The sequence below is a fragment of the Erythrolamprus reginae genome, chromosome 6 (genome assembly GCF_031021105.1).
Source record: "Erythrolamprus reginae isolate rEryReg1 chromosome 6, rEryReg1.hap1, whole genome shotgun sequence".
NCBI lineage: Eukaryota > Metazoa > Chordata > Lepidosauria > Squamata > Dipsadidae > Erythrolamprus > Erythrolamprus reginae.
In genome coordinates this window covers 2,575,830-2,590,307 of record NC_091955.1, presented here as the reverse complement: position 1 = coordinate 2,590,307, position 14,478 = coordinate 2,575,830, and the positions used below count along the sequence as shown (strand labels likewise).

The 14,478-nt window shown below is 45.3% G+C and overlaps 1 protein-coding gene across 3 annotated transcripts; it reads left to right on the top strand.

The window, feature by feature from the left end:
- The first annotated feature begins 441 nt into the window (after window positions 1-441).
- Window positions 442-12,181, top strand: BHLHE41 (basic helix-loop-helix family member e41). 3 transcript variants are annotated; one of them, XM_070755042.1, is made up of 5 exons: window positions 442-518; window positions 4,461-4,524; window positions 5,534-5,641; window positions 7,237-7,348; window positions 8,214-12,181. In XM_070755042.1, the coding sequence occupies exons 2-5, from the start codon at window positions 4,483-4,485 to the stop codon at window positions 9,287-9,289; spliced, it is 1,338 nt and encodes a 445-aa protein (XP_070611143.1). In that variant the 5' UTR covers window positions 442-518; window positions 4,461-4,482; the 3' UTR covers window positions 9,290-12,181. The 3 variants fall into 3 exon arrangements, with proteins under 3 accessions (XP_070611143.1, XP_070611144.1, XP_070611142.1); XM_070755043.1 differs by lacking the exon at window positions 442-518 and adding an exon at window positions 1,583-1,866; XM_070755041.1 differs by lacking the exon at window positions 442-518 and adding an exon at window positions 2,912-3,516.
- The last annotated feature ends 2,297 nt before the right edge of the window (window positions 12,182-14,478 follow it).

Here is a 14,478-nt window from a genome sequence, read left to right as displayed (position 1 = left end):
AATCTATATATTTCTAATATAATTACATATATATTTAATTGTATATAATTTAACCCTCTGGGAGTTGGGTGGCATATAAGTCTAAATAAATAAATAAATTCATTTATATTAATTTTTAATTCCAATATTCTGTTCTGTTCTATTTTATTCTATTCTAATCTAATGACAAGGATTTAATCATTTCTGTAGCTAATGTAGTTCTGTTACATTGCACTTTGTATTTTAAACACAATGACCTTCTGTTTTTATTATTATTATTATTATTATTACTTAGATTTGTATGCCGCCCCTCTCCGAAGACTCGATGAAGTTTTGATTCAACTTCACTTTTCTCTCTTTTAAATAATAATAAGTAACAATAAAAGAAATGGTTAATGAACGTAAGAGCCATTATATAAGGATGTGTCATCATGCGGTATCCTCGAGATTTGTTGCTAAATACGGGACTGAATTATAAACCTGAAGCTGTCGATTGATAGCAGGAATAAATTTGTGAAGAAAGCATCGGAAATATACAGGTAGGTTGTAGATTGTAGTTTGATTGGAGAAGAAGACAAATTGATAAGTCCCTCTTGTGTGGACACCCAGTCCTAACAGATGAATGAAAAGCCAAGAAAACGTTAGTTGTTGATAGAATAGAATAGAACAACAATAGAAGAGAAGATAATATAACAATAGAATAAAATAGAATAAGAATAGAATAAAAATTAGAATTGAATAGAATAGAAAAGAAAATAACAATCGAGTAAAATAGAAAATAAGAATAAAATAGAACAAGAATAGAATAAAAAATAGAATAGAACATGGATTGTGGGGACAATATGTTGGCTCTGGGGTTGTTTTTTTTTTTTTAAGTGCTATTGCTAACATGTTGTAAGCCGCCCTGACTCTAAGGAGAAGAGCGGCATAAAAATCGAATAAATAAATAAATAAAAAATAAGAATGGGATAAAATAGAATAGAATAAGAGAAAAGAAAAGAACAAGAGAATAGAAAAGAACAGAACAAGAGAATAAAATAGAAAATAAGAATAGAATAGAATAAGAATAGATCCAATCTCTCCAAGATCCAGCTTACTCTCTAGCCCATCCTCCACTTCCACACACCTTGCTTAGTTTGGTGGAGGGGGGAGAGAGCGGGAGGCCCTTGACTTTGTCCTCCTCCTCTGCCTCCGAGCATGGATTCTGTCAAGGGCTCCCACTTGAGAAGGGGGTTGAGCTAGATGACCTCTAAGGCCCCTTTCAAACTCTTGTGATTCTACGATTCCATGTGCAAAGGCTCCTGGCCTTTCAAATGCAGAGAGAACCCCTGGAGGTGGGAACCATCGAAGACCACACACCCCAGGCGTCTCCTCCCTCTCTCCAAGATCCTACACTTTCTTTCCCTGCAGCCTACTCCCTAGCCCATCCTCCACTTCTTCCCTGCTTGGTTTGGTGGCGGGGGAGGGGAGAGGGAGGCCCTGGGCAGTCCTGGCCGGCTTCCCAGGCCTGCCACCAAGCGGAACGTCCTTGCAAACCGCGCGCATCGCCAGCCTTTAATCTCCCGGGGGTGGCGCACGGGACAAGCTCACGTTGCCGGCCTTGTGCTCGTACCAGCTCGAGACGGATTAAGGAGGAGGGGCTTCCCCGCCCGCCGGCCCTTTCTTTCCCTAAAGCCCCCCCTCTTTTTAAAGGGGCCCGACTGGTGGAAACCCATTTCAGCCACCCTGCGGGGAGCAGCGCGTAAAAGCGCACGGAGGCGCCTGGCGCGTAAAGGCGCACGGGGGGCGCCTGGATGGATAAACCGCGTCCCCTCGCCCGCCTGGAGGCAGCGAGGAAAGAGCCCACCCCTCCATTCAACCTGGCTCGGGCAAAGCCTCCAGGCTAAGGTTGGCACTGCATCCCCCCCTCGCCCCCCCCCCCCCGCCTTTCCGAGTCATTTCCAAGCGCAAAACAGTTTGATGGCTGGGGCGGCGGGGAGGGTGGGTATGTACCCACCAGGAAAGCCAGTCTGGGACAACCGACGGGGGGGGGGAGGGAGGACAGGGGAGGGGCTGTCTGGATCGAGGAGAGGGGGAGGCTGGTAATAATAAACCCTTTTTTGCAACCAATCTCCATTATTGGCAAGAAACGCGCCTCCGCGCAGCCGTTCCGGGACAAGGTGCCCCAGCGATGCCTCAAGTAGCCAGGCGCGGAGGCTTTCTTCGATGGGGGGGGGGGGATCTCGCGGACAAGAGGGGGGAGCCCTGCATTGCGGGCTTCAACCGCAGAGGGGAATTCCCACCACCTTCCGCGGGGAGGAGGGTTTCCCTTCCCATCCGAGCGTTGCCCATCCATGGGACCTCGGTTCCCCTGCAGGCAGATGGAAGCCCACCCACCCAAATCCATCCATCCAAGGAGCGACCTCTCTCTTCCCGACTTTCTCGAATGAGATGTCCAAGTTTTTTGCGCCCCCTCCCCTTTGAAGGGGCATAGAACACCCACAGCTTTGGCACAGCTCCCCCAAAATTGTCTACAAGCTCTCTTTGGAGAGCTGGAAGGGGCAATCTTTGCCTGGGACCACCACTACTACCATCCGGATCCCTTCTTCCTTCCTCCCCCCACCCTGCGCCTTCTCGTGGATGGGGAGGGGGGCACACGGCGGAGGGGACAGCCTGGTTAACTTGTCGCCGTCCTCTTTTCCTCGCCCCCCCTCTTCCCCCGTTCTGGTCGCCTGGCCAGCTGTCCCCGCCTCCCGGCGTCCCTGCCTGCCCCCCCTCCCACCACCACCACCACCACCCCGCACAGCCCCGAGTTTGCACGGTACGTTCCGCACGTGAGCCGCGGCTGCTGAGGCTGGCTGGCAACGCGCGTGTGCCCTGCGGGCGAGCGGCGGAGCAGACGGGGAGCCCGGGGAGGGGGGGGGGGACTGTCGCGGTGGCAAGGAGGGGGGGGAGGCAGACAGAGAGAGAGAGTGTGTGTGAGAGAGAAAGAAACAGAGATAGAGGGCGAGAAAGAGCGATAGCGAGATAGAGAAAGAGAGAGAGAGCAAGAGGGAAGAGGGAGAGAGAGAAAGAAAGAGTGAGAAAGAGAGAGAGAGAGAATAAGAGAGAGAATAAGAGAGATGGAGAGAGAGAGAGAGAGAGATAGACAGAGGGAGAGAGAAAGAGAGAGAAAGCCATAGAGAAAGAGAGAGAAAAAGCATAGATAGAGAAGAGAGAGAGGGGGAGAGAAAGAGAGAGAGAGAAAGTAATAGGAAGAGAGAGAGAGGAAGAGAGAGAAAGAGAGAAAGAAGGAAGGAAAAGGAGAGAGAGGAGGGGAGGAAAGGGGGACCTCTCACAGCCGTTCCCACGCCCGCCCACCCACCCACCCCAAAAGCTGGGAGAAGCGGGGGAAGGAAAAAGGAAAGGAAAGAAAGGCAGCCGTGTCTACAGAGACCACCGGGGTGTCCCAGCCGGCGTCCAGGAAGGGGCGCAGGCGATCCCCTGGCCCGTCATGGATGAAGAGCCCCCGCCGCTGCAAAGAAGGCCCGACTTAGAGCAGTTTCGGGACCTCCGAGGGTAGGGCTGCTGGCTGAGGTGGGGGGGGGAGGAAGAGGAGGATTGGGGCGGGGGGAGACGTCGTTGGTACTCTCTGAACTTGGTTGTTTTGTTGAAGACGCTTCGTTACTCAGGCTAGGTAACGGTATCCGTGCTAGTAGGAGGGGGAATTGCAGAGAGGGGAGGAGAAGGAGGACTGTGGGGTCTTTGGTACTCGCTGAACTTGGCTATTTTCTTGCAGACGTTTAATGGTCGAACTAGGTAATATCATCAGTGTTGAGAGAGAAAAGGATTTGGAGGGAGGAGGAGGGCATTGCAAAGACAGGTCGAGTCTTTCTCTCCCTCCCCTTTCCTCACTTTCCCTCCAACTCCCTGTCTTTCCCTTCCACCCTCTCTCTTTCCCTCTTTCCCTCCCTCTCCTTCCCTCTCTTTCCCTCCTCCCTTTCCCTCTGTCGTTCCTTCCTTCCCTCCCCCTCTCTCACTTTCTTTCCCTCCCTCTCTGTCTTTCCATCTCTCCCTCCTTCTCCCTCTGTCTTTCATTTCCTGCACCCTCTCTTTCCCTCCATTTCTCTCTTTCCCTCCTCCCTCTTTCCCTCCCTCTCCCTCTCCCTTTCCTTCCCTCTCTCGCTTTCCCTCCCTCCAACTCTTCCCCTCCCTCCCCCTCCCTCTGTCTTTCCTTCCATCCCTCCTTCTCTCTCGCTTCCCCTCCCTCCCTCTTTCCCTCTTCCGCTCCCTCTGTCTTTCCTTCCTCCTCCTCTCTCTTCCAATTGGTCTGTCTGTGCCCGTGGCCGTGGCAGCCTGCGGGGGCATTTGCGCACGTGCCCTCACGTCCCTTCCCTTCTCCTCTCCCCCCCTTCCACCCGGGATTGCTTTGTGTGTGTGTGTGTGTGTGTGTGTGTGTGTGTGTGTGTGCGTGTGACCGAGCCCTTTTCTCTGTGCCCTCCACTTTCCCCTACCTTCTGCAGCCTGGATTATGCTCCCTCGCCCATGTGCCACTCCAGGAGAAACATGAAGAGGGACGAGAGCAAGGTAAGGAGGAGGCGCCGGTTTCGCAAACTCTTCGGGGGTTCCCCCCCCCCTTCGGTAACTTTTTTCTCTTTTTTTTGCAAACCCACGAACAGAAAACAGGGTGTTCCATGCCTCGTGGGGACTTTAATTATTAATATTAGTGGTGTAATTAGTAAATTATAATTGATTTAATTAGTTACTTATACTTGTTTCCTCATTACTTATTTGATCCCTATGACAATCATTAAGTGATTCTTGGTGAACTTATTTTTTTATTTTAGGTCCACACTGAGAGCATCTGCACCGAAGACAAATTCCTTGTGTGTCCAATCACACTTGGCCGATAAAGAATTCTATTTTCTATTATTTTCTATTTTCTACACACAAGGAGTTTGTCTTTGGTGTAGATACTGTATTCTATTCTGTTCTGTTCTATTCTATTCTATCATTCCAAATTCTCTTCTCTTTTCTCTTCTCTTCCCTTCCCTTCCATTCTACCATTCCAAATTCTATTCTATTCTATCATTCCAAATTCTATTCTCTTCTCTTTTCTCTTCTCTTCCCTTCCCTTCCATTCTACCATTCCAAATTCTATTCTATTCTATCATTCCAAATTCTCTTCTCTTCTCTCTTCTCTTTTCTTCTCTTCCCTTCCATTCTACCATTCCAAATTCTATTCTATTCTATTCTATCATTCCAAATTCTATTCTCTTCTCTCTTCTCTTCTCTTCCCTTCCCTTCCATTCTACCATTCCAAATTCTATTCTATTCTATTATATCATTCCAAATTCTCTTCTCTTCTCTCCTCTCTTCCCTTCCATTCTACCATTCCAAATTCTATTCTATTCTATTCTATATTCTATTCTACTCTGCATACTATTCTATTCTGCATTCTCTTCCTGTTCTGTTCTATTCTATCCTGCACTCTATTCTAAATATTGTTATTAATCATTTAATTATTACTTAATTGTGAACGCTGGAATCTGCAAAACTTAAAACCCCTCGTCCCTTTTCCCCCCTTCTGAATTAGGAAACCTACAAACTGCCCCACCGGCTGATCGAGAAGAAGAGGAGAGACCGAATCAACGAATGCATCGCGCAGTTGAAGGATTTGCTCCCTGAACATCTCAAACTCACGGTAGTAAAACGTTTCTTCCTCTCCATCCCTATCTGAGTCTCCCGGGACAGGCGGGCAGTTCTATGGTTGCAGTGGAGCCCTAAATGTATGTTGTTAATAAGCGATAGCGCTTAGATTTACATACCGCTGCCCAGTGCTTTACAGCCCTCTCTAAGCGGTTTACAGAGTCAGCCTCTTGCCCCCAGGAAGGAAGTCAGTCAGGATCGAACTGCTGGCAGTGTGCAGGATTTGCCTGCCATGCTGCATTCTAACCACTGCGCCACCAGGAAAGAGATTGAGGGAAGGAGAAAGAAAGAAAGAAGGAAGGAAGGAAAGAAAGAGGAAGGAAAGAAAGAAAGAAAGAAAGAAAAAGGAAGAAAGGAAAGGAAGGAAGGAAAGAAAGAGAAAGAAAGATAGAAAAGAAGAAAGGAAGAGAAAGAAAAAGAAAGAGAAAGGAAGGAAGGAAGAAAGGAAGGAAGGAAGGAAAGAAAGAGAAAGATAGATAGATAGAAAGAAAGAAAAAGAAAGGAAGGAAGGAAAAGAACGGAAGGAAGGAGGAAGGTAGAAAGGAAGGAAAGAAGGAAGGAAAGAAAGAAAGAATAAAGTAAGTAAGAAAGAAAGAAAGAAAGAAAGAAAGAGGAGTAGACAGGGATAGTAGTAGAACTTATATACCATTTCACAGTGCCTTAAAGCCCTCTCCAAGAGGCTTAGAGCGTCAGCCTCTTGCCCCCCAACAATCTGAGTCCTCATTTTAGTGATGGAAGGCTGAGTCAACCTTGAGCCGGTTAGAATCAAACTGATGGCAGTGGGCAGAGTTTAGCATGTAACACTGCATTCTAACCACTGTGCCCCCAGGAAGGAGAATGAGGATGGAATAAGAGGAAGGGAGGAGGGAGGGAGGGGTAGCAGTAGCGGTTTACAGACTCAGCCTCTTGCCCCCAACAATGTGGATCCTCATTTGACCCACCATCCTCATCCCCATTTTTCCTCCTTCCTCTAAAATTTCCAAATAGGTAACCATTTTATTTAAATCCATTGTGTTGGGGTGTAATACAGCTTCCATGCCTGAAAACCAGATCGGTATTTTTGGATAGTGATGGTTTTGGTTCTTTTAGTCCAAATCCCATATATTGAATCTCTTTTGTGTCTCAGGAAATATGAGTTTTATGTTTCTCATCCCAGAGAAAACCGTGCCAACCAACTTGCAGATGGTATCCCTCTAGCGTCAAAAGTCTTTTGTTTTTAATTTGTATCCAATCTTTTAACCACATGCTTGGTAGTATAATTTGAAGTCCAGAAGTCCAAACCTCCCCTGATTCCTATTGTTCCTGACAGGAGAATTAATCCATGGAACAGTTTGCCACCAGAAGTTGTGAAGGCTCCAACACTGGACGTTTTTAAGATGTTGGATAACCGTCTGTCTGAAGTAGTGTAGGGTTTCCTGCCCAAGCAGGGAGTTGGACTAGAAGACCTCCAAGGTCCTTTCCAACTCTGGTATTCTGTTAAACCAAAATTGGACAGGACTTCTTTCAAATGGATTCTAGTGAAGTTTGGGAAAACCAGGTAGAAGATTACAGGCTAGTTGTGTGACCGTGGGCCTTCCTTTTACTTTCCAGACGTTGGGACACCTAGAGAAAGCCGTTGTTTTGGAATTAACTTTGAAACACGTCAAAGCGTTAACTGTCTTAACGGAACAGCAGCATCAGAAAATCGTGGCTCTACAGAACGGTAAGGACGGAAAAACTCTAGCCACTGAAAGAGTAGAAAAGTAAGGTATCAAAGAAAGAGAGGGGAGGGGAGGGGGAAGGAGATGGAGAGAAAGAGAAAGAGACTGAGTGAAAGAGAAAGAGGGAGAGAGAGGAAGGGAGAGAGAAAGAGAGGGGAAAGAGAGAACGAGAGAAAGAGAAAGGGGGAAGAGAGGGAGGGAAATGGAGATGAAGAAAGAGAGGGAGAGGGAAAGAGAGGGAGAGAGAATGGGAGAAAGAAAGAGAGAAAGAAAAGGAGAGAGAAAGAGAGGGGGGAGAGAGGGAGGGAAATGGAGAGGGAAAGGGAGAGGGGAAAAGAAAAAGAGAGAGAATTGATTAAACCCATCAGTCAAACTCTGTCTCATTCAGGGTTGAAATGGGTTCTTGATGGTTTGCTTGCAGATGTTTCATTATTCCTGAGGATGCTACCTAGTTTGGGTAAGGAACCATCTGTAGGGAAACCACAAAACTCAGAGAATGCCAGGGATCCCAGAGTCCTCCTCCTCTTTCCTTCCTTCCTTCCTTCCTTCCTTCCTTCCTTCCTTCCTTCTCGTTTCTAGCACTGGTGATGTTCCCTAGATGGTCATAAAATGTCTCCAAGAAAACCACCAATCTCATAGAGCATCAAGGACCCCACAGTCCTCCTCTTCCTCCAATCCCATTCATTTCTAGCACTGATGACGTTACCTAGATGTCTGTAAGAAAAAAACACCAAGTTCAGAGACCACCTAGTAAACCTTCTCCCCCCTTCCTGAGCTGGCGGCTCCAGACGGTGGGAAGGGATCCAACTGGTGGTTCGAGCTTCCTTCCTGAACCTTCGTCCTTGTCTTCTGGCATTTCTTTCACAGGGGACCGATCCCTGAAGTCTCCCCCGCCGTCTGACCTGGAGGCCTTCCACTCGGGCTTCCAAACCTGCACCAAAGAAGTCCTGCACTACCTCTCCCGAGCTGAAAACGGGACCGCCAGCTGTGAGCAACGCTGCATCGAACTGCTGGCTCACCTCCACTCGGTTTGCGCCAGATTCCTACCCGGCTCTCCCCTCTGGATCCCAAAGCTTTGCGGTAGGCCTCAAGGACGATGCTGCCCCCAGGAAGGACAACAGCAGTGTCCCGGCAGGTCCCCGAAGCAGGAGCGCCCCCAGCCCCACTGCGTGCCCGTCATCCAGAGGACTGATACTTTTGGTAGGAGCACAGCTACCCCACACCGGCCCCCTAGTGGCCCGGAGCAAGCCGGGGAGCCCGACACTGACACAGACAGTGGCTATGGAGGTGAGGGTGAGGGGAAGACCCACCAGGCCATCTGGAGGGTCAAGCGAGAGCCCACAGGTGATGGGGAAGAAGAAGCTCCAGAGGGGGCAAAAAGACGTCGCCGGGAGAACGGCAGTCCCTCTGGTGCCCTAGGGCAAGGGACTGGAGTCTTGGGGAGTCCAGAGTCCTCCCTTCTGCACCCGCTGATGGCTTTAGGTCTGGGGGCCACTGGTGGGCTGTTGGGAGGGTCTCTTTCAGGCCAAGCTGTTGCCACTCCTTTCTGCTTGCCTTTCTACTTCATCGCCCCATCGATGGCTGACATGCAGCCTCTGCTGGAGAGGATCAGCCTGGAGAAATCACTCTATCCCACTAGGGGAGCTAGTGGGCCCCTCCCCTTCTTCTACCCAGCGATTCCCATCCAAGGGCTCGCCACCTCTGCCGCTGCTTTGCCTTCCCTGGCCTTGGCCACTGCGGAGAAAGGGAGCTCACTTTCGGGGGCTGCAGTCTCCTGCTTTCCTGGGGAGGGAACCCCCACTGCTCAGCCCCCTCCTCGCCTTTCCACCCACAAGTTGGCTGGGCTCAACACAGACATGGAGTCTTGCCCTGCCCCAAAACAAGCTCTGCAGCCTAGCCGTGGGAAACCTTTGCAAAAAGAGCCTCTTCGGTCCAGCATTTAATGGGGGGGGGATGTTTCCCACAACCGGGAATCTCAATTGACCATTGATTGTCTGTTTAAAAGAGAGAGACAGAGACACAGAGACCGAAAGAGAGAGAGAGAGAGACAGAGAGAGAAAAATTAATTTAATTTAATGTATTTAATTTATAAGCTGCCCAACTCCTTCCAGATTCTAGGCAGCGAAAGAGAGAGAGAGAGAGAGAAAAGAGAGAGATAGAAAGGGAGTGAAAGAGAGAGAGAGAAAGAAAGAGACAGAGAAAGAAATTTAATTTAATTTAATTTATAGGTAACCCAACTCCTTCTGGACTCTGGGTTGGAAACGAGAAAGAGAGAAAGAGATAGAGAGAAAGGGAGTGTGTGACAGAGAGAAAGGGAAGGAATGAAGGTCTTCAAGGGAAAACAAAGTCCAGGTGCCTTTTGGGAAATAAATAGAGAGAAATGAAGGAAGGAAATAAAAAGAGAGAGGGAGAGAAAGAAGGAAGAAAAAGAAGGAAGGAAGGAAGAAGAAAGAGAGAGAGAGAGAAAGAAGGAAAAGAAGGAAGATGAAAGGAAGGAAGGGAAGGAAGGAAAAAGAGAGAGGGAGAGAAAGAAGAAAAAGAAGGAAGGAAGGAAGAAAAAAGAAAGAGGAAGAAAGGAAGGAAGGGAAGAAAGCAGAGAAAGAAAGAAAGAAAGACCGACAGACAGACAGACAGACCTTGAGATCTGAAGCAAACAGATCCAGCCTAGGGACTGATCAGAGAAGAGCCCACTGAGCCCACCACTACACAATGGTCGGAGAAAGCGAGCCAGCCAGGAGCCTTCTTAGTTTCTCAGCCTGCAAAGGAGAATTATGGGAGCTTTGTTACGTTCAGACCTGCTCAACTGCGTTCCAGTAGCCTTCCAATAAGGTAAAAATTAGCTCATCCGGTAGTTGTTTCCTGTGTGGTTTTAAGGGACTGACAGGAACCAGGCCTCCTCTCCTGAATATGGGTCCGATGCAAATGATCGATTTTCGAAGCTTCAGCCAAAAATTCTCGCACGGGAATTATAAGGATATGGCACTTGGAGGACAGCAAGTGTGAGCAGATTTGCACACTAGTGGAGAGGAGAGAGGAACTAATTGGGCGACGCCACAAACTTGTACACTAGCACTTTACTCAGATTGTAGGCCATATGTTGTTCAAACTCGTTTCCGGGTTAAGCAGACGTAGAGTTTGAGGTCAAAAAAGTCACAATGGCACCTGAAATCATGGGACACAAGCCCACCCAGCCCTAATTGACCTAAGAATTGTGTGTGTTTTGTGAGGCAACTGTTTGCACTACCATATGCACACAATAAACACGATCGCTTTGATCCTGTCACTTAGAGGCATTCTTGACTTTGAATTCCCTTGATTTACGAGACAGGATTATATTTTTTAAAAAATAACAACAACAAGAAAAACAAACCAAGGGATCTCCCATTAAACGTTCCATTTTATGAAGGTTTACATTGGTACCTCTACTTACGAACTTAATTCGTTCCTTGACCATGTTCTTAAATAGAAAAGTTTGTAAGAAGAAGCAATTTTTTCCCATGTAAAGCAAATAATGCATGTGATTGGGGAAACCACAGGGAGGGTAGAGGCCCTGTTTCCTCCCAGTAGATTCCTAGAGAGGCCCCATGGAGGCTTCTATCCTTTTCCAGCCCTGTTTCCTCCCAGTAGATTCCTAGAGAGGCCCACAGAGGCTTCTCCCTGTCTTTTCTTGCCCTGTTTCCTCCCAGTAGATTCCTAGAGAGGCCCCATGGAGGCTTCTCTCCTTTTCCAGCCCTGTTTCCTCCCAGGAGATTCCTAGAGAGGCCCCACAGAGGCTTCTCCTTGCCTTTTCTTGCCCTGATTCCTCTCAGGAGATTCCTAGAGAGGCCCCACAGAGGCTTATCCCTGCCTTTTCCGGCCCTGTTTCCTCCCAGATTCCTAGAGAGGCCCCACAGAAGCTTCTCCCTGCTTTTTCCAGTTACAATTTTGGAGGCTCAGGTTTGTAAGTGGAAAATAGGAAAATAGGCTGGCTCTGTTGAGAAGTGCTATTGCTAACATGTTGTAAGCCGCCCTGAGTCTAAGGAGAAGGGCGGCATAAAAATTGAATAAATAAATAAATAAATAAAATGGTTCTTGAGAAGAGGCAAAAAAATCTTGAACACCCGGTTCTTATCTAGAAAAGTTCGTAAGTAGAGGCATTCTTAGGTAGAGGTACCACTGTACTCAGAAATAAATTTTAACATCTTCAGTGAGTAGTAGTTTACTTCCAGAGAAAGTCTCAAACCAAAAGAAGTTTGCAAAAGGTGGTTTAAGGTTCCGCAGCGAAGTCTTTCATTTTCCAAAAATCCCGTTTGATTTGAGAGCCGTTGACAGACGCCGGATGATACACGCCATGAAAGCTTTCTTAATAAGGCTTAAACCAAAAACCTCATCTCAGTATTTTTAGGCTGTTACCAAGGTAGCAGGGGGAGAGAAATCTTGCTTGAATGTTATGTAAGAGGTGAGCCACAGCACGTTTGAGGACGAGGGAGTAAAGTCAAATCAAACCTATGACAAATTAGTCATTTCGGGAGGGTTTTGCTGCTGCTGTTTCTGCCGTCGTCCGCCTCTCGCGCCGCGTCAAACTACGTTGTGTCCTTGTTTCTTTCTTTCGTGGCCCTGCCGCGTGGCTTTATTGTAAATAATTGTTCGATACCTCCGATTAAGGATTCTCCCACAATGCTATTTTTGTAGAAGAGATGGGCTATTTTGAGTTAAAAATATTTCCCTGGAATTAGCAGAAGGAGATGACGAGTCGCGCTGCTCGATGCAAGCTAATGCTATCTTTAAATTATTATTATTATTTTTAAAAAAATGCTGCTTGCCAGAAAGGATGATTAAAAAAATCTGTCTAAAAATCAGAATGTCTTATCTTTTTTTATTGGAGATTTTCAGTGGATCGTGACTTCAGCCATCCAGATATCTCCAGAATATTTTGTGACTTAAAGAAAGAGATTGTACTGAATAATAATAATAATAATAATAATAATAATAATAATAATAATAGATAATAAATGATAATTAATAATAATAATAATAATAATAATAATAATAATAATAATAATAATAATTTGAAACATAACACACCAGACATCCTGATTGTGGAGAAAAAGAAAGTATGGATCATCGACATCGCAATCCCAGGAGACAACAGAATTGAGGAGAAGCAGCTACAGAAATTAGCGAAATATGAAGATGTAAAAATCGAGTTGCAACGACTCTGGCATAAGCCAGTGAAAGTGGTCTCAGGGGTACTTGGCATGCTGGGAGCAGTGCCAAAGAATCTCAGTGGACATTTGAAAACCATCGGAATTGACCAAATCTCCACCTGTCAATTGCAAAAGGCCGCTTTACTGGGATCGGCAAACATAATTCGCCGCTACATCACGCAGTCCTAGGTGTTTGGGAAGCGCCCCACTGGTGATGAAATACGAAATCCAGCATAGTGATCTCGTTTGCTGTGTTGTATTGACATAATAATAATAATAATAATAATAATAATAATAATAATAATAATAATAATAATAATTCACCGCTATATCACACAGTCCTAGGTGCTTGGGAAGCGCCCGACTGGTGATGAAATATGAAATCCAGCATAGTGATCTCGTTTGCTGTGTTGTATTAACATAATAATAATAATAATAATAATAATAATAATAATAATAATAATAATAATAATAATTCACCGCTATATCACACAGTCCTAGGTGCTTGGGAAGCGCCCGACTGGTGATGAAATACGAAATCCAGCATAGTGATCTCGTTTGCTGTGTTGTATTGACATAATAATAATAATAATAATAATAATAATAACAACAACATAATAATAAAATAATAATAATAAAATAATAATAATTACAATTACAATTATTATTATTATTAATAATAATAATAATAATAATTATTATTATTATTTTAAAAAATCCCAGAGTGGCTTGTCCAGTTGTTAAAGTTCTTGAACTAACCCTGCAAACCTCCCAGTTATTAATCACCTTCACTGTTAACCAGATCTTGTTTTCCACATGTGACTTTTTTTCATTGGAAACCTGGGCTGGGAACCATCATTTTTAGAAGAAGCTCCCACCCCCATTAAATAACAAGGATGTCCGATCCGTTGGCTCTTTTATTTTCAATGGAAATTTTATTCAAAAAATAGTAAAGCAGCAAAAAAAAATACCGAGCGAATAAATAAATAAACAGAACTGTTTTGTCATCTCCATACCAGCCATGGCCTTCATCCAAAACATGAAAATACTGTAACAAATAAAATAAATGTGCACAAATGCCTTAATAAGGAAAACAGCTGGAATACAAGAGTAATACTTTTGCGATTGTATCTATATCTTTTGATAGATGATAGATAGATAGATAGATAGATAGATAGATAGATAGATAGATAGAGATACCTAGATGATAGATGATAGCTAAATAGATAGATGATAGATAGATAGATAGATAGATAGATAGATAGATAGATAGATGGATGGATGGATGGATGAGAGACATGATAGATAGATAGAAAGATAGATAGATGGATGATAGATAGATGATAGATAGATAGATGAGAGACATGATAGATAGATGGATGATAGATAAATAAATAGATGATAGATAGATAGCTGATAGATACATAGATAGATGATAGATAGATAGATGATAGATAGATGATAGATATAGGTAGATAGATAGAAAGATAGATGATAGATAGATAGATAGAAAGATAGATAGATGATAGATAGATAGATAGATATAGATATATCACAGAGCTATTTGATAATGCATTTAATAAAAATACAGCCCGGAACTATTTGATAATGGAAAAACAAATCAGAATACAGGGTTGTTATGTACAATAACAATTAAGGCCTAATTCACATTATTATATAAAGCACATCAGGAATTTCGTTCAACTCAGAGAGTCTGCAGGAGGAAATAAGAGATGGAAATTTGTCTCCATGACTCCGTCCAAAGGTGTCACATCGTGCCCATGAGCAAACCTAACCGATCTTGTCACAGGTAGAGGAAATATAAACTGGATAATTCCGTCAAAGGCGCCATGTTGTGCCAGCGAGTAAGCCTAACCGATTTGGTCACAGACGGAGAAACTATGAATGTTGCTTAAGGACCAAATTCATCTGACAGACACGATGCT

Bases quoted from the DNA above. Each gene is read 5' to 3' on its own strand.
- BHLHE41 (XM_070755041.1), top strand. From the start codon at position 3,452: ATGGATGAAGAGCCCCCGCCGCTGCAAAGAAGGCCCGACTTAGAGCAG. The intron at 4,525-5,533 runs GTAAGGAGGAGG...CTTCTGAATTAG, and splicing joins TGAAGAGGGACGAGAGCAAG to GAAACCTACAAACTGCCCCA. The intron at 7,349-8,213 runs GTAAGGACGGAA...TTTCTTTCACAG, and splicing joins AATCGTGGCTCTACAGAACG to GGGACCGATCCCTGAAGTCT.